This window comes from Oncorhynchus masou, chromosome 29 (assembly GCF_036934945.1).
Source record: "Oncorhynchus masou masou isolate Uvic2021 chromosome 29, UVic_Omas_1.1, whole genome shotgun sequence".
NCBI classification, from domain to species: Eukaryota; Metazoa; Chordata; class Actinopteri; order Salmoniformes; family Salmonidae; genus Oncorhynchus; species Oncorhynchus masou.
Window position 1 is genome coordinate 45,592,912 of NC_088240.1, and position 27,564 is coordinate 45,620,475.

At 45.4% G+C, this 27,564-nt stretch overlaps 1 protein-coding gene across 1 annotated transcript in view; it reads right to left on the bottom strand.

The window, feature by feature from the left end:
• The window catches only part of LOC135519914 (tomoregulin-2-like), a 202,277-nt gene that overhangs the window by 128,708 nt on the left and 46,005 nt on the right, over nucleotides 1-27,564 (bottom strand). The window contains exon 2 of the mRNA XM_064945129.1: nucleotides 24,535-24,644. Coding sequence (XP_064801201.1) covers nucleotides 24,535-24,644 — 110 coding nt within the window. The remainder of the gene's footprint in view (nucleotides 1-24,534; nucleotides 24,645-27,564) is intronic.

Sequence of the window (27,564 nt, forward strand, 5' to 3'; positions counted from 1 at the left end):
TTGACTCCAACATGGCGGCTAATTTGGCTTCTGTTCTGAGTGCCGTCTTAGATTATTGCATGTGTTGCTTTTTCCGTAAACTTTTTTTGAAATCTGACGCAGCGGTTGTAGAGGTATATATATAATTCCATGTGTGTATCTTGTATTATCATCTACTTTTATGATGAGTATTTCTGTTGAAATGATGTCCATGTCCTTTGTAGTTGTAGTAGGTTGGTCTCGGAGTGTCTGTTAGACGAATCTTCCAGACGCACCAATGTTCGTTCAATAGGGAAATGTTATTTTCTCATATTCGGTCAAGTTTCCTAGACTATTTTACATATACAGCTGCAGACTGTGAATGTGTAGTCTTTATCTTCTTCACTCGTTGAGAGTTCCTGACCATTTGTGATATGTATTCAGCTTGCGCCGCATGTATATTCTGGTCTAATGTAAAGCTAGAACCATTTTACACGCCCGTAGCAAACTGGCAATGTACTGGTCTCCAGAGATTTCAATTCCTACCATTTCAACGTGTATCCACGTTCCACGTTTTTCTGGTCTCGGAGATTCTAAGCATTTAGACAGACACAGTCTGCCAACTTGGTCTGATATGTTAATTCTTCATAAGGGGTTTTATGCACTGGCAAAAGGGGCGTTCTATGATGCCTACATAATGTCAATGCTCACGTTGGTGTGGTCACTGACTGGTTAAGACTTTATATGAAAAACAATTCTCGCATTTAGAAGTCCATGTCACTAGCTGGCTACCACCCGGTTACTCAACCCTGCACCTTAGAGGCTGCTGCCCTGTGTACATCACAAATAGTTAATATTTAAAAATGTAAGTTCCACAACATTTAGATGTGGTACAGTTATTTAGTTATACCGTCCTTCATGATATCACAAAACAACAACTTTTGGATATGGTTATTCTTTAAATACCCACTAACCATTCCCAATGTTTGGACTACAGAAACATTGTTTCATTATCCAGCCTTTTGATGTTGTAGTCATGGCGGGAGGAATCTCCTTGTAACAAAAGGTTTCTACACCCTTAATCCTGCAGATGTCACGTTCTGACCTTAGTTCCTTTGTTTTGTCTTTGTTTTAGTATGGTCAGGGCGTGAGTTGGGGTGGGCAGTCTATGTTCTTTTTTCTATGATTTGGGAATTCTGTGTTTGGCCTGGTAAGGTTCTCAATCAGAGGCAGCTGTCAATCGTTGTCCCTTATTGAGAACCATACTTAGGTAGCCTGTTTTCACCCTTGAGTTGTGGGTGATTATTTTCTGCTCTGTGTTTTGTGTATTCACCGTACAGGACTGTTTCGTTGTCGCTTTATTGTTTTGTTTCAGTGTTCAATTGTTCTATTAAATCAATATGGACACTTAACACGCTGCGCATTGGTCCTCCTCTTCTTTCATCACCAACAACGGCCGTTACAGAATCACCCACCACCAATGGACCAAGCAGCATGGTAAGGTGGACTCCTGGATATGGGAGGAAGTTCTGGACGGCAAGGGAGTCGACACATGGGAGGAGATCCTGGCGGGAAGGGATCACCTTCCATGGGAACAGGTGGAGGCAGCTTGGAGAAAGGAACCAGCGGTATGTGGGAACACGGCTGGCAAGGAAGCCCGAGAGGCAGCCCCAACATTTTTTGGGGAGAGGCACACGGGGAGTGTGGCAGAGTCAGGAAGCAGACCTGAGTCAACTCCCCGTGCTTACCGTGGAGAGCATGGGACTGTGCTGTGGGGTGATGCCCACGGTGTGCTCTGTGGCAGCGTCCCGCATTTTCCGGGTGGAAGCTTGAACGGGTGGGGCCAGCTCTGCGCTCGAGACCACCAGTGTGCCTCCACGGCTCAGTGTATCCGGTGCCTCGGCCAAGGAAGAGGCCTCCCTGATGTCTCCCCAGCCCGGTGAGTCCTGTGCCTGCTCCCAGAGCCAGGTCTCCTGTGTGTCTCCCCAGCCCGGTGAGTCCTGTGCCTGCCTCCTGTCCGGAGCTGCCGGAGTACCCCTCCTGTCCGGAGCTGCCGGAGTCCCCTCCTGTCCAGAGCTGCCGGAGTCCCCCTCCTGTCCGGAGCTGCCGGAGTCCCCCGGTCAGTCAGGAGCTGCAGGAGCCGCCGGTCAGTCAGGAGCTGCCGGAGCCGTCCGTTACTCCGGAGCTGCCGGAATCACCCTTCACTCTGGAGCTGACGGAATTGCCCGTCATTCCGGCGCTGCCGGAATCGCCCTGTCCGGTGCCCGTCCATTCGGGACCCTTTGCTAGGGTCCCCAGTCCGAGGTCGGCGGCGAGGGTCGCCACTCTAAAGAGACCACAGAGGCGGGTTAAGAGGCGGACAAAGACTATGGGTGAGTGGGGTCCACGTCCCGGCGCCAGAGCTGCCACCGCGGACAGACGCCCACCCAGACCCTCCCCTATAGGTTCAGGTTTTGCGGCCGGAGTCCGCACCTTTGGGGGGGGGTACTGTCACGTTCTGACCTTAGTTCCTTTGTTTTGTTTTTGTTTTAGTATAGACAGGGCGTGAGTTGGGGTCGGCAGTCTATGTTCTTTTTTCTATGATTTGGGATTTCTGTGTTTGGCCTGGTATGGTTCTCACTCTGAGGCAGCTGTCAATCATTGTCCCTGATTGAGAACCATACTAAGGTAGCCTGTTTTCACCCTTGAGTTGTGGCTGAATATTTTCTGTTCTGTGTTTTGTGTATTCACCGTACAGGACTGTTTCGTTTCGTTCGTTGTCGCTTTATTGTTTTGTTTCAGTGTTCAATTGTTCTATTACATTAATATGGACACCACCACCAACAATGGCCGTTACAGCAGAGCCCAAAGGCAGAGTTTCTACAAGGTATTTACGACCGTCATAAAGCGGCCAACTTCACCCCTCTCCCCCTCTGCGGGAGAGAGAGATGGTGTTGTAGAGCGTACTCACTGTAACCTGATCCTTCATATCCTCACAGGAGAGTCATAACAATGTGCTGACACCAGGCCGGCACAGTACAGCTTGACTCAGCTTGGCTCAATTGTGAGAAAAGGATATAACTTTCTTCCTATAACAAAGCTTGATTTGCGTAGTACAATAGTAACTTTGATGAACTAAAGTATTGTGGATGAAAGCAGTTGGGCTTTATAGTTTGATAATGGACCTAAGGAGAGTGTAATACCTTCAAACAATATTCCAACTTTCTAGCTACTTCCGTCAGACACTTTTACAGAGAGTGTTTGCTTCAAATCTAACATTTGGCACACTAGTACTCATGTGAGGCACTTAACTTATGTAGCCCTTGTTGGCAGGCATGTGTGACCACAATTTAGAAATGTCCCTTTCACTGAACTCTATTGTGCCTTGAATAATGGCTGAGTGGCTGGCATTGCAGGTGGCAATAATTTTCCCTGGCTTCTGGTGTGTGTGTGTGTGTGTGTGTGTGTGTGTGTGTGTGTGTGTGTGTGTGTGTGTGTGTGTGTGCACAAACAAACATGTGCAGATACAGTGCAGTCGGAAAGTATTCAGACCCCTTGACTTTTTCCACATTTGGTTATGTTACAGCCTCATTCTAAAATGGATTAAAAAAATAAATCCTCATCAATCTAGACACAATACCCCATAATGACAAAGCGAAAACAGGTTTTTAGACATTTTTAGAAATAACCACGACCTCAATGTCAACAATATGAAGGAGCTGATCGTGGACTTCAGGAGATAGCAGAGATAGGACTCCCCTATCCACATCAACGGGACTGCAGAGGAGAAGGTAAAAGCTTTCGAGTTCCTCTGCATATACATCACAATCTGAAATGGTCCACCCACACAGACAATGTGGTGAAGAAGGAGCAACAGCGCCTCTTCAACCTTACAAGGCTGAAGAAATTTGTCTTGACCCTCACAAACCTTTCCAGATGCACCATTGAGAGAATCCTGTCGGGCTGAATCACCGTCTGGTAAAGGCAACTGCAACGCATCACTGGGGGCACACTGCCTGCCCTCCAGGACACCTACAGCACCCGATGTCACAGGAAGGCCAAAAAAATATGAACCACCCGAGCCACGGTCTGTTCACCCCGCTATCATCCAGAATGTGAGGTCGGTACAGGTGCATCAATGCTGGGACAGAGAGACTGAAAAACAGTTTCTATCTCAAGGCCATCAGGCTGTTAAATAGTCATCAATAGCCGGCCTCCACCCAGTACACTGCCCTGAACTTAGTCCCTGTCACCAGCCAGCTACCACTCAGTTATTCAACCCTGCATCTTAGAGGCTGCTGCCCTATGCACATAGACATGGAATCACTAGCAACTTTAATAATGGAACACTGGTAACTTTAATAAAATGTACATACTGTTTTACTAATTTCATGTGTATATACTGTATTCTAGTCAATGCCACTCCGACATTGCACATCCTAACCTTTATATGTTTCTTAATTCCATTATTTACTTTGAGATTTGTGTATATTGTTGTGAATTGTCAGATGCTACTGCACTGGAGCTATGAACACAAGCATTTTGTTACACCCGCAATAATATCTGCTCAATATGCATATGTGACCAATACAATTTGATTTGATTTCCTGTTACTTTCCTGTTTTGCAGTACTATTTAATGAAGCTGCCAGTTAAAGACTTGTGAGGTGTCTGTTTCTAAAACTAGACACTCTAATGCAGTGGTGGGCCATCAGGGCCAGCAAGGCCTTCTCTGCTGACCTAAACATCATCAGAATATAATTTTTTTTTAAATATATTTTCCCACAAATATGTATTAAATTATTCCCCAGAGTAAGAGTTACACTCTTCATTTCATAGCGTTCCTCTTGGTTGCACTGTTGTTACACAGGAGCCAGCTAGCAGGCGTAGTGTTACACAGGAGCCAGCTAGCAGGCGTAGTGCCTGCACATCTTTTGATTGGATTACCAACTAGGAAACTAGGAAACTGAAATTGATCAACGATTGATCAATGAATTAATTTGCGTACTACTAAACTGTTTTTTTTCAACCCACAATGGCGGAAGGAGAAGATATCGATTTGGTCGAGGATATAATTATAACACCATTCTCAAGACAAACTTTTCAAGAAAAGTTAGACATTGTCAGGAGAGGTAGACGCCGACGTTACAAAGCCGACGCTACAAAGACAGGCTCCGAGAAGCACAGCAAACTGTACTGCTGGGAATGCCTATTATTTGCAAGTGATCGATTTTGTGTTTGGAGCCACACTGGCTTTGCAAACCTGAGTTGTCTAACCAAGGCAGCAACGAGACACCAAAGTACGGCTGGGCACTTACAAACAATGGTGCTTTTGAAAACTTTTGGGGACACCCAAGTGGATCTACAGCTCAACGAACAAGCGCACAAGGCAACGAAGCTGCACAATGAAAAGGTATTGTACTCTTCCCCTGCAATTCTCTGAATACAAATGTCAATTTCAAGGTGATGCAACGCCTGGTTATACTGCGTTTCTGTCTAAATGTATAGTGTCTAGAGCCATGGCATCATAATGATGGTAATAAGAGGTGGATTAATTCGGGTGGGACTGTGTAGGACTTCACTGAAGGCCCAGGCCCCAGAACCACGGCACGCTACTGCTCTAATGTACTTGTCCTCTTGCTCAATTGTGCACCAGGCCTCCCACTCCTCTTTCCATTCTGGTTAGAGCCAGTTTGCTCTGTGCTGTGAAGGAAGTAGTACACAGCGTTGTACGAGATCTTCAGTTTCTTAGCAAATTATCACATGGAATAGCCTTCATGTCGCAGTACAAAAATAGACTGACAGGTTTCAGAAGAAAGATCTTTGTTTCTGGCCATTTTGAGCCTATAATCAAACCCACAAATGCTGATGCTCCAGATACTCAACTAGTATGAAGAAGGCCAGTTTTATTGCTGCTTTAATTGCAAAAGGGTTTTCTAATGATTAATTAGCCTTTTAAAATTATAAACTTGGATTAGCTAACACAACGTGCCATTGGAACACAGGAGTGATGGTTGCTGATAATGGGCCTCTGTATGCCTATGTAGATATTCCATGAATAAATCTGCCGTGTTCAGCTACAATAGTCATTTACAACATTAACAACTCTACACTGGATTTCTGATCAATTTGATGTTATTTTAATGGACAAAAAATGTGCTTTTCTTTAAAAACAGACATTTCTAAGTGACCCCCAACTTTGGAATGGTAGTGTATATTGGCATTTTGATTCCACTTTAAACTTTTCTAAAGAACAAGCCACTGCAAATACTGCAAAGACTTGTAGAACAGTAGCACATACGCTAAACATTTCTGAAAAAACAAACCATGAAACAATTTGTCACTGCCACAACTTGGGCCCACAGTGTGGGTCCCACAGGAGATAAACTGGCTACTACAGGCACCTAATAGATTAACTATAATGTGTGCAGGTGTACAGGATGGCAAACTACACAGTAGGCTGCCATTTCATCTGTTCACACTCCGGTAGAACAATGCAAACATACACACACATTAACACATACAAACACGCACGTGCAAACACAAACACACATGCACAAACTCAAATATCTACATCAACAGGACTGCAGTAGAGAGGGTCAGCAGTTTAAGTTCCTCAACATCCACATCACTGGGGACTTCACATGGACGAACAACACCATCACTCTTGTCAGAGGGCGCAACAGAGCATATCATTCCTAAGGCGGCGTAAGAAATTCGGCATGCCACACCGGTTCCTCTCCAAATAATACAGTGAGAGCAGTTGCATCACGGCATGGTACAGGAATTGCTTCATCCATGACCGCAAGGCCCTCTAGTGGGTGGTGAAGACGGCCCAGTACATCAGTGGGACAGTGCTCCCACCCATCCAGGACATCTACTCAAAACGGTGTGTTCAAATGCTCAAATGTGTTCTATTCAGAGGGTGAATGGGCAAGACAAAATATTTAAGTGCCTTTTGAACAAGGTATGGTATTAGGTGCCAGGCGCACCGGTTTGAGTGTGTCAAGAACTGCAGCGCTGCTGGGTTTTTCAGGTTCAACCGTTTCCTGTGTGTATCAAGAATGGTCCACCACCCAAAGGACATCCAGCCAACATGAAACAACTGTGGGAAGCATTGGAGTCAACATGGGCCAGCATCCCTGTGGAATGCTTTCGACACCTTGCAGTGTGCCCCGCCAAACTCAGGCTGTTCTGAATATACTATACGCTAACATGTTTATTCTATTCTTCTATCCTACTGAGCCATTTACTTTATGTTTGTATTATTTCTTATTGTTGTTGCATTGTCGAGAAAGAACCTGCAAGTAAGCATTTTGTTGGACTGTGTATTCCATGTGTATCCTGTACATACGACTAACAAAACTTGAAACATACCCACACACACACACACATACAGTCTGTCGACTGCCAGGAGCAGCACAAAAATACCCATGCCATCGATTCTGGAGCCTGAAAGCGATGCAGGGCTACAGAGCGGCAACATTTTTTAACTGGCTGAGAGAGTAAGGGAGAGTGGCATAATGCAGGGAGGGAGGAAGAGACAGAGGGTTGGCTCCTGATCAAAGAGAGAGAGAGAGAGAGAGAGAGAGAGAGAGAGAGAGATAGATAGATAGGGATGGAGAAAAGAGTGAGTGAGCAAGAGTAGAGGAAAGAAGAGTTGGAGATAGAAATCCAGAAGGAGGTGAAAAAGGAAGATAGAGAGGGAGGGTGAGAAGGGGGTAGAGATAAGGACAGTTCGAGATAGAAAGCAATGGAGAGGGGGAAAAAGATGATAGAGACAGAGGAGGGTGAGGAAAAGTGAAGGAGAGGAGAGGAAAGAAAGAACAGGGTTGGAGAAAGAGGGATACTAGGAAGAAATGGTCGACAGGAACAAGAAAGAAACGGTGAAAAAAGAGAAGGGATGAAAGGACTTGATAGCTCAAGGACTGAGGGAAGAACTCTCCCTCCCCCTTCTCAAAAGAAAGAAAGGAGGGCCAATTCTATAGAGAGGACCTGGGTGGCTTATACTATACGATTTTATCCTCCTCTCCCTCTCTCCATCTGGTTCAGTGTTTTTTAACACCAGGAATGTCTTTTGCCAGACATGATGCAACTGAGGGAAAGATGCCTGGCAGGACCCTGCGGGCATCTTGGAGTGTGCCTGTTTCTCTATAAAGCCTCTCTTAGTATGATCTTCTCCCTGTCTTTTTCTCCCCTAAGGGAAGTGAAAGGGATTTAAACATTCATCTCTTAGGGAGGTGTGAATTCAGCCCCCCCCGTCTCGGAGCACATCTATGTAGGCACAAAGATGCCGTTGAGCCTTGATGTCTCACGGTTCTCAGTTGCCCAGTGTATCTCTCATCCTTTTCGATAATGGAGGATGGTGGAGAGGAGGTGGAGAGGAAGAGAGGAGAGAGAAAGAAGGCATGCAGGGGGATAAACAGGCAATGTGGGTAGGAGGAATCAGAGTGACAGACAGAACCCTGGAGGATGGAGAGGAAAAGACATGAAGGAGGATGTGGCAGAGAAACATAGGCAAACGTACTATGGAGGGATATGGAGAAGTGGGGATTGAGTGCAAATGAGAGAGAGAGAGAGGGGGGGGTGAATGAGTGCAAGAGAGGGGGAGGGGTGAATTGGAAGGAAGGGATGGAGAAAGGGACAGACAGAAGCTGAGAGAATTTGATCCCCCATTTTTCTCTGCAGACAGTGAGCTAAAGTGATGGGCTAAGGCCATATGGCACAGCCTTCTACGCCTGCACTGGGCCTTTCAAAACAGACCACACCTCCGAACGGAGATTCAGCCCTCCTCTGTTACGAAACCTGGTGCACAGGGCAGCATTTCAACTACCTAGGAGATAATGGAGTGTGTTATTGTCCATGTGTGCATGTGTGTATGTATTTACTGTATGTGTCTTTGCCTATCTACATTAACCCATCCCATTGCAAGTACTCCGGGCTGCTGGCTGAGCTGTAGTTCCCAAATCCACCTGCAGGGGCTGCTGTGGCTCTGCCTTGTGAGCCCCCTCTGCAACCCCAACCTAACCTTACCACCTCTATATTTGGGCAGAGAAATAAGGAACGGACATGCAGACCTGTTGTCTACCTGCTTGTGAGACTGGCCTGACACACAAACACAGGGGCGAGGGCACTTTGTACACTATGTAGAAAATGCCTTCATGCAATTGCAGGTGACATCACACAAAGCAGTTGTACATCGCAGTTGTCTGACAAGGTTTAACAAAAAGGGAGAGAGCAAGAGAGAGGGATGGCGAGGAAGAGTGAGGGATGGAGATGAAGAGAGATGAAAAGGAGGAGAGAGAGAGCGAGAGAGCGAGAGCACAATCATCGCTGTCTGCATATGTATGTATAATAAACGGACAAAGCACATTTTAGTGTTTGTAAATTGGAGAGTTAGATGAATCTAACATCTGTACAAACCAAACATGACAGCCCATCAGAATCAATAAATGAATCAGCTAATCATCCATTGAAATTAGCATTTATCTACCTGCCCATCTACCCAAGAATAAAATAAACAATTCGTCAGTCCATTTCAATTTTGTGGAGTGAAGTGAATAGTCAACAGAAGGCTAGTTATTCACAGAAGGCTTTACAGGGCCAGATTACATTCAGACAAGAAGAATCTGACAGTAGAGAGAGATATAAACACAGTGATGAGGGAATGGAACTGAGGCTTGGTAAAAACTGGTTGACTGCGTCCCAAATGGCACCCTATTCCCTTCAATGTGAACTACTTTTGACCAGGGCCCATAGGTCTTGCGCGGCAGGGTAGCCTAGTGGTTAGAGTGTTGGACTAGTAACCAAAAGATTGCAAGGTCATATCCCTGAGCTGACAAGGTACAAATCTGTCGTTCTGCCCCTGAACAGTCAGTAAACCCACTGTTCCTAGGCCATAATTGAAAATAAGAATTTGTTCTTAACTGACTTGCCAAGTAAAATAAAGGTTAAAAAAAAGACATGTAGGGTGCAATTTGGGACGCACAGTTAACTTTGTACTAAAAAACTGTGTGAGCCTGGGATATACTTTAGTCCAGTAGAAAAACATAATGTCATGGAAGCATGATGCAAAATGTAACTTTGTATTTATAACGCAGCTGTGAAAATCAAGAACACACAATTCCACGACAATTTCTTTTCAACATATTTTCATAATAATACTACAGTAATCATAGTGTCATTTTGGACCAAGACCTGATAAACTTGGTTGTTTATTAAACGTGTTCCCACATTGTTGTTACAATTGAGTTAACTTGCTCAGTTCATTAAAACAAATTGAATACTACTAAAGGTGGAAACCTTACTGTCACGCCCTGACCTTAGAGAGCCTTTTTATGTCTCTATTTGGTTTGGTCAGGGTGTGATTTGGCTGGGCATTCTATGTTCTTTATTTCTATTTTTTGTGTTTCTATGTTTTGGCCGGATATGGTTCTCAATCAGGGACAGCTGTCTATCGTTGTCTCTGATTGGGAATCATACTTATGCAGCCTGTTTTGCCACCTTAGGTTGTGGGATGTTGTTTTTTGTTAGCTCTGCGTAGCCTACGGAACGTGACATTCGTTGTTCTTTTGGTTGGTGGTCGGATTTAATAAAGAATCATGAACACGTACCACGCTGAACCTTGCTCCACTTCTTCCGACGAGTGTTACACTTACCCATCAAGGTGCTACACACCAGTGAAATTAAGCATGCTTAACAAATAAATACTATTTCAACCTAGACCGGTTACATACAGTGCATAGAGACTTAACTGGCTTAGCTGAGAATGTCTATACCTGACATTGGAGATGACATCGACCGATTATAATTTTTCAACACCAATACCGATTATTGGAGGTCCAAAAAAGCCGATACCGATTAATCGGCATTTCACGCCCTGGTCGATATATATTGTGTTTGTCTTTATTTATTTGGTCAGGCCAGGGTGTGACATGTGCTTATTGTGGTGTGTTTTGTCTTGGGGTTTTGTTAGGTATTGGGTGTGTGGTTTAGTGGGGGTATCTAGCATAGTCTGAGGGAGTTGCTGTGTTGGTGCTTTTTGCATGGAATTCGCCCGACGGAGCGTGTCGGGGATTTGATTGCACCTGGGTCAGCGCTCCATACTCGTCCTGAGGTGCGTGTTAGTCGGCTGGTGAAGATGGTGCCAGCCTCACGCACCAGGCCTCCTGTGCATCTCCCTCGCCTTGCACGCACTGTGCCAGCACTGCTCTCAAGATCTCCAGTACGCCTTCACGGTCTAGCCCATCCTGTGCCACCTCCACACACCAGCCCTCCGGTGGCAGCTCCCCGCACCAGGCTTCCTGTGCGTGTCCTCAGCCCAGTACCACCAGTGCCAGCACCACGCATCAGGCCTACAGTGCGCTCGCCTCTCCAGCGCTGCCGGAGCCTTCCTCCTCTCCTGCGCTGCCGGAGTCTCCCGCCTGTTCAGCGCTGCCCAAGCCTTCCTCCTCTCCTGCGCTGCCGGAGTGTCCCGCCTGTTTAGCGCTGCCAGAGCCTTCCACCTCTACAGTGTTGCCGGAGTCTCCTGCCTGTTTAGCGCAGCCAGAGCTGCCAGCCTGCATGGAGCGGCCAGAGCTGCCAGTCTGCATGGAGCAGCCAGAGCTGTCAGTCTGCATGGAGCAGCCAGAGCTGGTCTTCAAAACCAGAGGTCAGTCTTGGAAGCAGCCAGAGCTGCCAGTCTGCCGCCACTGAGCTGCCAGTCATGCCTCAGTGCTGAGCCAGTTCCCATAAGTACTGGAGCAGCCAGAGCCGCAGTCAGCATGGAGCAGCCCTCTGCATGGAGCAGCCCCGTCAGCTGCCAGGATCCCCTCAGCCAGTCCCAGAGCCTTAGCCCCTTCCAGATCAGTCCCAGAGCTCCCGAGCTTCCCCTCAGTCCCGAGCTTCCCAGATCTCAGTCCCGAGCTGCCCCTCATTCCGAGCTGCCCCTTCAGTCCCGAGCTGATCCCCTCAGTCCAGTGGGGTTCTGGGTGAGGACTACTTAGGCCATGGTCGGCAGCAGAGGGTGGACTATCCAAGGATGCGAGGAGCAGGGACAAAGACATTGATAGAGTGGGGTCCACCCCTCATTCCGCGCCCCTCAGGAGCCGCCACCATGGACAGACGCCCACCCGGACCCTCCCCTATTGTTTTGATGTGCGTCCGGGAGTCCGCACCTTAGGGTGGGTGTTCTGTCACGCCCTGGTCGATATATATTGTGTTTGTCTTTATTTATTTGGTCAGGCCAGGGTGTGACATGGGTTTATTGTGGTGTGTTTTGTCTTGGGGTTTTGTTAGGTATTGGGTGTGTGGTTTAGTGGGGGTGTCTAGCATAGTCTATGGCTGTCTGGAGTGGTTCTCAATCAGAGGCAGGTGTTTATCATTGTCTCTGATTGGGAACCATATTTAGGCAGCCATATTCTTTGAGTATTTTGTGGGTGATTGTTCCTGTCTCTGTGTTTGTTGTCACCAGATAGGCTGTATAGGTTTTCACGTTCCGTTTGTTGTTTTTGTATTGTTCGTGTTTTTTCATCGTAATTAAACATGTCTCAAAAATACCACGCTGCATTTTGGTCCGCTTCTCCTTCACCAGACGAGAACCGTTACAGGACAATAGTTTTTTTTTTGTCTTAATGATAATTACAACGATACTGAATAAACTTTGATTTCAACTTAATATAATACATCAATAAAATCAATTTAGCCTCAACCAAATAATGGTTTAAATAATGCAAAAACAAAGTGTTGGAGAAGAAAGTAAAAGTGCAATATGTGCTGTGTAAGAAACCTAACGTTTCGGTTCCTTGCTCAGAACATGAGAACATATGAAAGCTGGTGGTTCCTTTTAACATGAGTCTTCAATATTCCCAGGAAGAAGTTTTCGGTTGTATATACAGTGTTATTGGAATTATAGGACTATTTCCCTCTATACCATTTGTTTTTCATTAACCTTTGACTATTGGATGTTCTTATAGGCACTTTAGTATTGCCAGTGTAACAGTATAACTTCCGTCCCTCTCCTCTCTCCTCCCTGGGCTTGAAACAGGAACACAACAACAACAGCCACCCTCGAAGCAGTGTTACCCAGGAGCAAGGGAAAGCCTACTGGAAGGCTCAGAGCGAGTGACGTTTGAAACGCTATTTGCATGTGCAAACTAGCTAGCCATTTCACTTTGGTTACACCAGCCCAAGAGCTGCTAGCAAAATGCACAAAAGTGCTGTTTGAATGAATGTTTATGCGCCTGCTTCTGCCTACCACCACTCAGTCAGATACTTAGATACTTGTATGCTCAGTCACATTGTATGCATCGCAGGACAAGCTAGATAATATCTAGTAATATCATCAACCATGTGTAGTTAACTAGTGATTATCATTGATTGTTTTTCATAAGATAAGTTTAACGCTAGCTAGCAACTTACCTTGGCTTACTGCATTCGCGTAACATGCAGTCTCCTTGTGGAGTGCAATGAGAGAGAGGCAGGTCGTTATTGCGTTGGACTCGTTAACTGTAAGGTTGCAAGACTGGATCCCCCGAGCTGACAAGGTGAAAATCTGTCGTTCTGCCCCTGAACGAGGCAGTTCACCCACCGTTCCTAGGCCGTCATTGACAATAAGAATGTGTTCTTAACTGACTTGCCTAGTTAAATAAAGGTATATATAAAAAAAATATTTTTTTTTTTAATAGGCAAATCGATTAATCGGTCAACCTCTATTGGAGATATTAGGGAGAGAGGTAAAGGAAACATATGTGCACAAACATTTGTAAAATAGGATGCAGTTAGTAAAATATTTAGATGGGATTGGAGATCCTCCACATAAAAGATATTTGTCCTGCAATTAAACAAATCGAGATAATACCAATATGCAAACAGACATTTCAGACATTTGAGGATAACACAAATAGCATAAACCTATGTCATGTCATCAAAATACCATTGACAGACAATAACAATTGCCAGGCCATTACTGTGTTTAGAGAAAGTTATGTGTTATTGTGAGTCACTTTTGTCACATAATGAATTGCCATATTAATATTTTTTCCATTACCATGTGTGAGGGTCTAAAATATAAACCTGTAATATGAAAACCACATCTCTGCATTCAATATCCATGGGCTTCCAAATTGACACCTGCACGAGTGATTTTCCAATGAACCTCACAGATATCCTTTTGTTTCAGAGGTTGTCTACTTGAAGATCTTCTCAGCTTGACCCCATAGAGCACCATGTCAACTTGCACAAGCCACACCATTGGCGATTAACATTGATATTCTAATCAGCTGCTGCCGAACCCATTACAGCTACATTATGGCCAATTACTCAGCATGGTCACAAAAACTCTTTGAAGTCTGGGCCATGGGTTGCCAAGCAGCGGACGGTTGCCCTGTAAAGAATCCATCCGCCCCCTCTGAAAGTTTTTTTCCCTCTTAATTATGTTTCTTTTTTTCATTGCTACCATCACTCTCTGTTTACTGTGTTTACTGTTTAGCTTCCTGTTGTACGACAACGCAACATCACAAACATCTATGCACAAACACACACAAACACACAGAAAATAAAACACAAACACACGGAAACAGACACACACTGACAAACTCAAACTTCACGCATTTCCTGTATCCATTAAAGCAAGCTCTCGAATATGAAATACATCCCAAGGCTATGATTCACTCCAATCAATAATAAACATCTCTACAAATATGTGGCTCACCTCAGAAGATAGCAACCGTGCTGCACGGCACGTTCTGATTCTCATTGAATCACTCCACCATTTGATCTATACAATGTGCCGTATTCACGGTACACGATTTCCACTCAAAAGACCCTGAGGCATAGTATTTTCTTACGTCTGCTCATACAATCAAAGCGACATCTCTTTAAGCCTCTGACTGAGATGACTCACTGGTTCTAGAAGCAGAAGTACCTGTGGCTCATGACAATAGACAGATGTTTTCGTCTGAGATGGCATCTCAGTCTCTGATGCAGAGTTCTCATCTGTCAGTCGACCTTGAAGCATGATGGATGTCTGCTACAGTGTTTCTGACACGGCACAGAGCTTGGGGGACAGAGAGCGTAAAATCAGGGGCTTTTGTCAGATCATTAGCTCCACACCGGGGGTAAGCTCTGACCTTCCATCAGGGAAAAGAATACAACCGAGAAAGGCTTTGGTAAAGACGAACTGTGAAACGGGAGGAGGCAGTGGATAGCAATGGTTGTTTGTCACTGCATTGAGAGACAAACACCCAGAGACAAACACCCACAAGGATACTGTAACATTAGTTGTTCATTCTCTCCTCTTACAAGGGCACCCTCTGTACAGCCTTCAATCCAAAAGTGGGTGTTAAAGTACTTTGTTGCTTCTAGTCCAAAGTTGGGATAATTATAATTATATAATTCCAATACAGAGCCAGAAGCACAGACAACAACTCCCAGTTTCAGTTGATTTGGTTTGGCTCAGCCTGCGCCTCAGCCTTTGCCTCAAAAACACTCCACATTACCCAAGACACATCCGAGGGAGCTTATGTCAGTGGGGGTCAATAACAAAAGGCAATGGACCAACAGCTAATTCCTGAGGAACACCATCCCAGGATAAAATCTGTTCTGTGTCTAAGCTGATGATGTATTCCTTCTATCCCCCAGACAGAAATGTGTTGAGCATTGTCTGAGTGATTGACAAACTCCCATGATGCCTTGCCATGGTTGCAGATGCTAGTCTGCTCTGATGGTTGGGGGGAGAGATAGACTGGGGGCTGCTTGGCTTGTGCTTCTGCTCTTTAACCGGTTGGCAGTCTCCTCTTGATTGGGCCCCAGTGCAGTCACCGGAGATGGGCTCTGCTGTAATAGTGTCTGACAGGCCAGCTAGAGCCGCCAAGGAGCTGACACAGATGCTACCATCCTGAGGAGATAGCCTTGCCCCCCCCCCATCAAGTCCACTGCCTTGACTGAATAAGGGAAAAAGGCAACTTGGAGGCCAGACACTGCATACATTTTCATGGTGTTAATTTGGGTGACTGGTTGGATTGTGAGGCCTTGAGTGATAAATGTAGTACAATATCTTTAGATCTCATCTTCATTTCTAACATGGTCACATGAGCTAGTTGGGCTTATGCATCCACCAATACCTGACTCTCACCAGTGAGTTTACCCTACTAAACATTTTCCTATCTACGGCCCATACACCAAAGGACTGCCCTTCTGGCCTTTTCCATGAACTAAAACAGCATGGACACTACAGGAGTGCCCATCTATCAACATTGCCCTTCAGTCAATCTGAATTAGCTCCCAAAGATACAGCTCTGGGAGATGCCACCAGTGCTGGGCTCTTCACACTGATTTGAATTGACACAATTGTCATGCAAAAGGTGGAAGTCAATTTTGCAGACCACTATGACAACATTTACATTTTAGCAGACACTCTTATACAGAGTGACTTATAGGAGCAATTAGGGTTAAGTGCCTTGCTCAAGTGCATATTAGCAGCTTTTTCACCTAGTAAGTTCTAGGTTTTAACCAGCAACCTTCCAGTTACTAGCCCAATCTCTTAACCACTTGGCTACCTGCTGCCCAATGGAACTCTCAAAGGGCTTACAGGTCCAAAAATGTTTTTTCTAACCAAAAGGGTTCTTCTATTGTCCCCATAGGATAACCCTTTTGGGTTCCATGTAGAACCCTCTGTGGAAAGGCTTCTACCTGGAACCAAACCAGGTTATTCAAAGGGTTTTCCTATGGGGACAGCCAAATAACCTTTTATGTTCTAGATAGCACCTTTTTTTCTAAGAGTGTAGAGAGAGAGGCAGGGGGTAGAGAGTCAGCTGGAGAGTTGAGGAAGGTAGTGGAGGAACAGATAAGAGGGGTTCGATGGAAAGAAGGAAGGGGGAGCAAGATATAACAAAATTAATGGGAGATTAAACATATTCTATCATGTCTTATCCTATCATAGTGGCATGTCACGTCAGTGATGATACAGCACCTGCCTCTGCTAAGAGGGTGCTAGTGTAACAACTCCCAATAAAATACTTATACTTAACCACTTCCTGACACATGCACTTTAGTTTCACTACAAACACTAATGAATATTTGAACAGCCATCATCTTAAACCAGGGTACCTGTTATTCCAGTGTCCCTAGGTGCCCTTTATCCAAGGCTCTGCCTGGGAATTACAGCTCTATGGACTGTACGACTCACAGACGGTTCCCTGATAAAAGGATCATAAATGTATACAAATACATGGAACAAGGTCTCCATCAGGAGCCCTCTTATTATGGCCTCCTGAATGCCACTAGGGACTGCACCGTGGTATAGCTATGGTTCGTCAGTAGTGTGTGTGTGTGTGTGTGTGTGTGTGTGTGTGTGTGTGTGTGTGTGTGTGTGTGTGTGTGTGTGTGTGTGTGTGTGTGTGTGTGTGTGTGAGAGAGAGAGTGCTTTCTGGGGGAAGTGTATGCTCTGAGAGAGCTAGGAAGGACATGTTGTTCTGTTCCACTGTCACATCCACAACACGACTTGCATTAGCACTCGCCATCTTTGAAGTACTATCCCAACCTAACATTAGAAATAAAATGACATAAACATGCTGAATAGCCAGTAGCAACCAGATATTAGAGGAAATAACAGCAACATTGTGGACTGATACACAACATTACATTAAAATGCTGAAAGCCAGTCATGTGCAGTGTCGTGGTAATTTCCTGTATTACTAAACATTGAGAGAGCAAACCACACACAAGTCAGAGTTATATTATGAAGTCCATCTTTAATTATATATGAGCTTCACCATAGCCCTGTGACTCTCAGATCAATTCAGTGTCTATAAATTAATTCTCTGAGAGTGCTTACAAAACAATTCTTAGTATCATTTATAGCCAAGACACACCCATCTCAACTCACATGACGAAACAGAGATCTTAGGAACATTACAATGGAAGACTTTTAATTGAGAGACGAGTATCCCATAGCCAGACAGCATTAGCTATAAATTATTGTTCGGTTTGGTTTCTTTAGACGAGGTTCTAATCTCATTTTTGGTACCACTTAGGACTAAAACATTACCTTATCCAATGGCATATATCAATTGTCAATTCTAGATACTCCCATCTCAAATACCACCCCTCCTGGACAAGATCAGAAAAGACAGTGAGCCTCTTAGGTCATATACTAGGTCAAGATAAGGGTAACCTCAGAGGGGACATACAATATGATATTCTTCATAGCATCACATGGTTTAACAGATACATTGACATATGAAGACAAGCCTGACCTCTCCCCTCTCTGGGCCCCAAGTGACTAAGCCCTGGAGAAGAGAGAGGAAAATGCAACTGCCAACAGTATTATCCAAAAGAAGACATTCTAATGACATATCTCACATAAGCATTATTATGTAAATAAAACATCTTATTTATTAATGTTACCTAACTAATTCTGATTCAGCCATAACAGCAGATAGATATAATGTATTACAGCAGAGAAAATGTCACAACCCAAAATTGGAGTTACAGAACACATTATAGACAGTTTCAAAACTATACCTTGAAGAGCAAGCCAGAGCCGTTGAAACAATAGCCTTATTGAAAAAAGTAATTGAGATGCTAGAAATAGTCATAATCCGACATGAATGGATGATATCATAAAACGATAACAAGATATTTCACAGCAGGTCCAAGGTTCACATGACTGTGAAACTGTAGCACACACACACACAGCTTGTTGTGTGGTAGTGATAGCGAGTCCTGCTAAAGACCTGAGCCTCAGCTCCTCAAAAGAGGCAGTGTGAGATGGACTAGCTATCTAACATGGTTACTGAATGGACATCCCGCCTTTGAATAGCACCCATTGATTCTCGCAGATCAAACCGACTTCCTCCTCACAGCTATACTGCACGTAACCCCTCAGCAGCTTAAAGTGTGTGTGTCGTATGTGTGTGTGTGTGTGTGTGTGTGTGTGTGTGTGTGTGTGTGTGTGTGTGTGTGTGTGTGTGTGTGTGTGTGTGTGTGTGTGTGTGTGTGGAGAAGTACACAACCCCCTCAGACACAGCCTACCCCTATAAGAGAATCATGTTTGCTGAATTACAATGCTTAATGAAATAAAGACATGGCAGCTATTAGGTTTAAGAGCATTGACGTCAGGTCCCGTCCCGTCCATACATACAGAGACACAGGATGCCACGGTAGGCAGTGACCCAAGGCCAAAGCAGTATTAAGTAAGTATGAAAGGAAAGCGGTGTGACCCGCTCCTTGCTATGCTTCACAGAGAGAGCTCTATCCCGAATGACATCCTCTATCAGTACGAGATCTCAGGGATGAGAAATGGAGAGGTAATGTAATTTATCTGTGCGCTTTTACTAATGTCCGCTCCCAGGGATGTACGAAATTGAGATTAAAGCAAGCGACCGATCGAGTGTTGTCTGCCTAGAGCGTCAGCACTGGGTGTGCTGATAAGCTCGCCACATTTGAAGAGAGTTTCGAGCTGAAACGCATAAGGCATATCCTTATGCTTTATCTTGGTATAATCTTTCACATTTGTAATATAGAATATATTCGTTGGCATGAGGTGAGAGTAATACAAAAATCTATCAATGGAAGGCTGGTTTGCTGCCTTTGTTATAGATTGGTAATAAACTGAACCATAGCACAGCATCATTCACTGGATTTATGTTACTAATGAGGGTATTTAAATCTGTTTTTTTGTCAATGGCAATAACATCAATAAAGTGGAATGCATTAAACAGCCACCGTGACTGAGAGTGACATTCAGTTTTATGAGATGTAGTAAATTATGTCTTTACTATACAGTGTAGTCACCTCCCTCTTGATAACTAGTGGGTGTTTTGTTTAACAGCTGAGGAATAGGTCTGGAAAAATGTAACCACTCTCAAATTCATAGACAGAACATCCATGACAACAAAATAATATTGTTTTGAGGCTATACAATGTTTGTTTACAATTACATTGTTTACAAACAAAAAAGTAAAGTAAGCTTAATAAGTATAGTATATATACACAATATATATACAATATATATTATATTTTGGGGGATATGAATTTGAACTAAGCTCATAACATATTCATAATTTATATTCTTCAAGAATCAATGGCTGTATCATGAATTTAAAAGTCCAAAAATAGACATAGCAATCACAGATTGCCCCTTTAAATGGAATGTTTTGTACATTTAAGTCCAATAAACTATAAGAAAATAAAGTTGCACACTCCATATATGAACTCCCAGTAATTTATTGGGTAAAGTTGGGTAATGTTCCGGTTGGAGCGAGCAGCCGCATCTACACTTCGGTCCGCAGGTAGTATAACTTTTTTTATAACTTTTCATTACATTTCGTTATAGTACAACGGTTTGATTTGTCTAATCTTAGCAATCTCTTCTTAGCCAGCTACATAGCCGTCTTTGTATCAACGACAATTGCATAATTATCGTATTTCGTCGTCCTAACGTATCTGCCCAGCAGCTAGCTAAGCAGCTAGCTAAGCAGCTAAGCAGCTAGCTAACATCCACTGTCCACTAGCACTGTAGAAACTATTACACTCAACTGAACGACTCGATTAGCGTAGTGTCAGCTAGCTACATAGTTGTCTTCGTATCCAAGATAATTGTGCAGTTTAGAGTGTGTAGACTTAGAGTGATTATCTTAATTTACCGAGGTTAGCTAGCCAGCTATTTGTCGTCCTTAACGTAGGAAATGCTGCTAGCTAGCTAGCCAACAGCTAGCCAACCTCTACCGAATTGAACTCCAACTACCCGGTCAACATTCCGCGTCGTTCCACAGGTAGTATCACATTTTCATTTCACTTCATTACAGTACAACGGTTTGATTTGTTTGATCGTAGCTAGCCAGCTACATAGCCGTCTTTGTATCTAAGACAATTGTGTAGTCTAGAGCAATTTTCTAGGTTAGCTGGCCAGCTATTGTCGTTCTTCTAACGTAGCTAGCCAGCTAGCCCCCGAATAGCAGCACTGTAGTAACTATTACAGTACAACGGTTTGTTTTGTTTGATCGTAGCTAGCTAGCTACATAGCCGTCTTTGTATCTAAGACAATTGTGTAGCCTAGAGCGATTTTCTAGGTTAGCCAGCCAGCTATTGTCGTTCTTTTGTAACGGAACGCAATCAACCTTGCTAGCTAGCCAGCTAGAGCCCCGAATAGCAGCACTGTAGAAACTATTACACTCGACGGAACGATTTGATTAGTGTAGTGTCAACATCGCAGCCACTACCAGCTAGCCTACTCCAGCAGTACTGTTTCATTTCAATCATTTTAGTCAATAAGATTCTTGCTACGTAAGCTTAACTTTCTGAACATTCGAGACGTGTAGTCCACTTGTCATTCCAATCTCCTTTGCATTAGCGTAGCCTCTTCTGTACCCTGTTAACTATGTGTCTATCTATCCCTGTTCTCTCCTCTCTGCACAGACCATACAAACGCTTCCACACGTGGCCGCGGCCACCCTAATCTGGTGGTCCCAGCGCAAACCCACGTGGAGTTCCTGGTCTCCGGTAGCCTCTGGAACTGCCGATCTGCGGCCAACAAGGCAGAGTTCATCTCAGCCTATGCCTCCCTCCAGTCCCTCGACTTCCTGGCACTGACGGAAACATGGATCACCACAGATAACACTGCTACTCCTACTGCTCTCTCTTCGTCCGCCCACGTGTTCTCGCACACCCGAGAGCTTCTGGTCAGCGGGGTGGTGGCACCGGGATCCTCATCTCTCCCAAGTGGTCATTCTCTCTCTCTCCCCTTACCCATCTATCTATCGCCTCCTTTGAATTCCATGCTGTCACAGTTACCAGCCCTTTCAAGCTTAACATTCTTATCATTTATCGCCCTCCAGGTTCCCTCGGAGAGTTCATCAATGAGCTTGATGCCTTGATAAGCTCCTTTCCTGAGGACGGCTCACCTCTCACAGTCCTGGGCGACTTTAACCTCCCCACGTCTACCTTTGACTCATTCCTCTCTGCCTCCTTCTTTCCACTCCTCTCCTCTTTGACCTCACCCTCTCACCTTCCCCCCTACTCACAAGGCAGGCAATACGCTCGACCTCATCTTTACTAGATGCTGTTCTTCCACTAACCTCACTGCAACTCCCCTCCAAGTCTCCGACCACTACCTTGTATCCTTTTCCCTCTCGCTCTCATCCAACACTTCCCACACTGCCCCTACTCGGATGGTATCGCGCCGTCCCAACCTTCGCTCTCTCTCCCCGCTACTCTTTCCTCTTCCATCCTTTCATCTCTTCCCTCTGCTCATACCTTCTCCAACCTTTCTCCTGACTCTGCCTCCTCAACCCCCTCTCTTCCCTTTCTGCATCCTTTGACTCTCTATGTCCCCTATCCTCCAGGCCGGCTCGGTCCTCCCCTCCCGCTCCGTGGCTCGATGACTCATTGCGAGCTCACAGAACAGAGCTCCGGGCAGCCGAGCGGAAATGGAGGAAAACCCGCCTCCCTGCGGACCTGGCATCCTTTCACTCCTCCTCTCTACATTTTCCTCCTCTGTCTCTGCTGCTAAAGCCACTTTCTACCACTCTAAATTCCAAGCATCTGCCTCTAACCCTAGGAAGCTCTTTGCCACCTTCTCCTCCCTTCTGAATCCTCCTCCCCCTCCCCCCTCCTCCCTCTCTGCAGATGACTTCGTCAACCATCTTGAAAAGAAGGTCGACGACATCCGATCCTCGTTTGCTAAGTCAAACGACACCGCTGGTTCTGCTCACACTGCCCTACCCTGTGCTCTGACCTCTTTCTCCCCTCTCTCTCCAGATGAAATCTCGCTTCTTGTGACGGCCGGCCGCCCAACAACCTGCCCGCTCGACCCTATCCCCTCCTCTCTCCTCCAGACCATTTCCGGGGACCTTCTCCCTTACCTCACCTCGCTCATCAACTCATCCCTGACCGCTGGCTACGTCCCTTCCGTCTTCAAGAGAGCGAGAGTTGCACCCTTCTGAAGAAACCTACACTCGATCCCTCCGATGTCAACAACTACAGACCAGTATCCCTTCTTTCTTTCTCTCCAAAACTCTTGAACGTGCCGTCCTTGGCCAGCTCTCCCTCTATCTCTCTCAGAATGACCTTCTTGATCCAAATCAGTCAGGTTTCAAGACTAGTCATTCAACTGAGACTGCTCTTCTCTGCATCACGGAGGCGCTCCCGCACTGCTAAAGCTAACTCTCTCTCCTCTGCTCTCATCCTTCTAGACCTATCGGCTGCCTTCGATACTGTGAACCATCAGATCCTCCTCTCCACCCTCTCCGAGTTGGGCATCTCCGGCGCGGCCCACGCTTGGATTGCGTCCTACCTGACAGGTCGCTCCTACCAGGTGGCGTGGCGAGAATCTGTCTCCTCGCCACGCGCTCTCACCACTGGTGTCCCCCAGGGCTCTGAGGCCCTCTCCTATTCTCGCTATACACCAAGTCACTTGGCTCTGTCATAACCTCACATGGTCTCTCCTATCATTGCTATGCAGACGACACACAATTAATCTTCTCCTTTCCCCTTCTGATGACCAGGTGGCGAATCGCATCTCTGCATGTCTGGCAGACATATCAGTGTGGATGACGGATCACCACCTCAAGCTGAACCTCGGCAAGACGGAGCTGCTCTTCCTCCCGGGGAAGGACTGCCCGTTCCATGATCTCGCCATCACGGTTGACAACTCCATTGTGTCCTCCTCCCAGAGCGCTAAGAACCTTGGCGTGATCCTGGACAACACCCTGTCGTTCTCAACCAACATCATGGCGGTGGCCCGTTCCTGTAGGTTCATGCTCTACAACATCCGCAGAGTACGACCCTGCCTCACACAGGAAGCGGCGCAGGTCCTAATCCAGGCACTTGTCATCTCCCGTCTGGATTACTGCAACTCGCTGTTGGCTGGGCTCCCTGCCTGTGCCATTAAACCCCTACAACTCATCCAGAACGCCGCAGCCCGTCTGGTGTTCAACCTTCCCAAGTTCTCTCACGTCACCCCGCTCCTCCGCTCTCTCCACTGGCTTCCAGTTGAAGCTCGCATCCGCTACAAGACCATGGTGCTTGCCTACGGAGCTGTGAGGGGAACGGCACCGCAGTACCTCCAGGCTCTGATCAGGCCCTACACCCAAGCAAGGGCACTGCGTTCATCCACCTCTGGCCTGCTCGCCTCCCTACCATTGAGGAAGTACAGTTCCCGCTCAGCCCAGTCAAAACTGTTCGCTGCTCTGGCCCCCAATGGTGGAACAAACTCCCTCACGACGCCAGGACAGCGGAGTCAATCACCACCTTCCGGAGACACCTGAAACCCCACCTCTTCAAGGAATACCTAGGATAGGATAAGTAATCCTTCTCACCCCCCCCCCCCCTTAATGACTTAGATGCACTATTGTAAAGTGGCTGTTCCACTGGATGTCAGAAGGTGAATTCACCAATTTGTAAGTCGCTCTGGATAAGAGCGTCTGCTAAATGACTTAAATGTAAAATGTAAATGTAAAGTCCAACATCTTAATTTGAAAAACAACAAACCGTCAGCCCACCATAAAAATCCAACTCCAAACTAATGAGGTGGCAACAATGATCGCTGTATATGAAAAGAAGAATATGCAATTTTTCCCCAAAACATTTTCTGAGAATAAAACATTGAACAGTGTCTTACCTTGAAGTTACAGATGCACGTCACAGTCTCTCCAATTCTCAAACACTCTCCGTCAAACTTGCAGGTGTTGGTGTCGCACAAGAAGAGATCTGTGTCCCGGTCATCAAAACCTGCCATGTAAAAACACAAATCAAAAAACGTTAGTTGAATGCGTAAACATACTGAAGCAAAAGTGGGAGGTACGCAAAAATATATTGCATTATGCAGATGAGTCCAAGGCCCCTTCCTTAATGGCATCTTATTGCCTACAGTGCACTGCTTTTGAGAAGAGCCCAATAGGCCCTGGTCAAAGTAGTACACTATATAGCGAATATGGTCCAATTTGGTATGCATCCCAAATGTCTTATCAGGGTCATTAGGTTGTGTTAAATGTGTATGTTTAGTGCTTATTGGGATCTTTAGTAGCTCATTATCAGTTTAAAATAAAACAGAACAATGACACAAAATATTTTACATTTATCTATACAGTCCCATTGAGATTAAACGTTATTTTGTGAGAGACACAAGAACCGTCAGGATTTGACACCTATCGAATGGTGCCAAGAACAGCATTATAAGGTCTACATTTTGAGCTGTGTAATAATCTCATTTAACAAATACCATCGAAAAACAATCAAAGTCAATTGGAAAAACTACTGATTGACAAATCTATGTTTTTGCAGTCTTCCATTAGTCATGCTACATTTTGAAGCAAGAGTCTTTCTTCGTCTTTAGGGAAGTAAGTTCTGTCTGGCTTTACATAATATGGTTGGCACTGCATCTACATCCCAAATGGAACCTAAAAGTAGTGCAATGTATAGTGCATAGTGTGACATTTTGGATTTGATCCAATTCAGTCTAAATTAGGTAACTCAAATGACTCAGACAAAGCATTCCAACCCCGAATCATGCAGTCACATGGGCAAGAGGCAAGACAGAAAACTCCGGGCTATTATTCTACCTGAGCACATTGCTTACAAATAGCATGCACATATCAAAGTGTCAATTCGAAACAAAGACGCCTTAGTCTTTTATACAAAACAAAAACACAAAAAGAGTGCAAATATTGCCACAGTTACAAATAAAATCAAATTGTATTTGTCACATACACATGGTTAGCAGATGTTAATGCGAGTGTAGCGAAATGCTTGTGATTCTAGTTCCGACAATGCAGTAATAACCAACAAGTAATCTAACTAACAATTCCTAAACTACTATCTTATACACAGTGTAAGGGGATAAAGAATATGTACATAAGGATATATGAATGAGTGATGGTACAGAGCAGCATAGGCAAGATACAGTAGATGGTATCGAGTACAGTATATACATATGAGATGAGTATGTAAACAAAGTGGCATAGTTAAAGTGGCTAGTGATACATGTATTACATAAGGATGCAGTCGATGATATAGAGTACAGTATATACGTATGCATATGAGATGAATAATGTAGGGTAAGTAACATTGTATAAGGTAGCATTGTTTAAAGTGGCTAGTGATATATTTACATCATTTCCCATCAATTCCCATTATTAAAGTGGCTGGAGTTGAGTCAGTGTCAGTGTGTTGGCAGCAGCCACTCAATGTTAGTGGTGGTTGTTTAACAGTCTGATGGCCTTGAGAAAGAAGCTGTTTTTCAGTCTCCCGGTCCCAGCTTTGATGCACCTGTACTGACCTCGCCTTCTGGATGATAGCGGGGTGAACAGGCAGTGGCTCGGGTGGTTGATGTCCTTGATGATCTTTATGGCCTTCCTGTAACATCGGGTGGTGTAGGTGTCCTGGAGGGCAGGTAGTTTGCCCCGGTGATGCGTTGTGCAGACCTCACTACCCTCTGGAGAGCCTTACGGTTGAGGGCGGAGCAGTTGCCGTACCAGGCGGTGATACAGCCCGCCAGGATGCTCTCGATTGTGAATCTGTAGAAGTTTGTGAGTGCTTTTGGTGACAAGCCGAATTTCTTCAGCCTCCTGAGGTTGAAGAGGCGCTGCTGCGCCTTCTTCACGATGCTGTCTGTGTGAGTGGACCAATTCAGTTTGTCTGTGATGTGTATGCCGAGGAACTTAAAACTTGCTACTCTCTCCACTACTGTTCCATCAATGTGGATAGGGGGTGTTCCCTCTGCTGTTTCCTGAAGTCCACAATCATCTCCTTAGTTTTGTTGACGTTGAGTGTGAGGTTATTTTCCTGACACCACACTCCGAGGGCCCTCACCTCCTCCCTGTAGGCCGTCTCGTCGTTGTTGGTAATCAAGCCTACCACTGTTGTGTCGTCCGCAAACTTGATGATTGAGTTGGAGGCGTGCGTGGCCACGCAGTCGTGGGTGAACAGGGAGTACAGGAGAGGGCTCAGAACGCACCCTTGTGGGGCCCCAGTGTTGAGGATCAGCGGGGAGGAGATGTTGTTACCTACCCTCACCACCTGGGGGCGGACCGTCAGGATGTCCAGTACCCAGTTGCACAGGGCGGGGTCGAGACCCAGGGTCTCGAGCTTGATGACGAGCTTGGAGGGTACTATGGTGTTGAATGCTGAGCTGTAGTCGATGAACAGCATTCTCACATAGGTATTCCTCTTGTCCAGATGGGTTAGGGCAGTGTGCAGTGTGGTTGAGATTGCATCGTCTGTGGACCTATTTGAGCGGTAAGCAAATTGGAGTGGGTCTAGGGTGTCAGGTAGGGTGGAGGTGATATGGTCCTTGACTAGTCTCTCAAAGCACTTCATGATGACGGAAGTGATTGCTACATGGGCGGTAGTCGTTTAGCTCAGTTACCTTAGCTTTCTTGGGAACAGGAACAATGGTGGCCCTCTTGAAGCATGTGGGAACAGCAGACTGGTATAGGGATTGATTGAATATGTCCGTAAACACACCAGCCAGCTGGTCTGCGCATGCTCTGAGGGCGCGGCTGGGGATGCCGTCTGGGCCTGCAGCCTTGCGAGGGTTAACACGTTTAAATGTTTTACTCACCTCGGCTGCAGTGAAGGAGAGATCACATTTTTCCGTTGCAGGCAGTGTCAGTGGCACTGTATTGTCCTCAAAGCGGGCAAAAAAGTTATT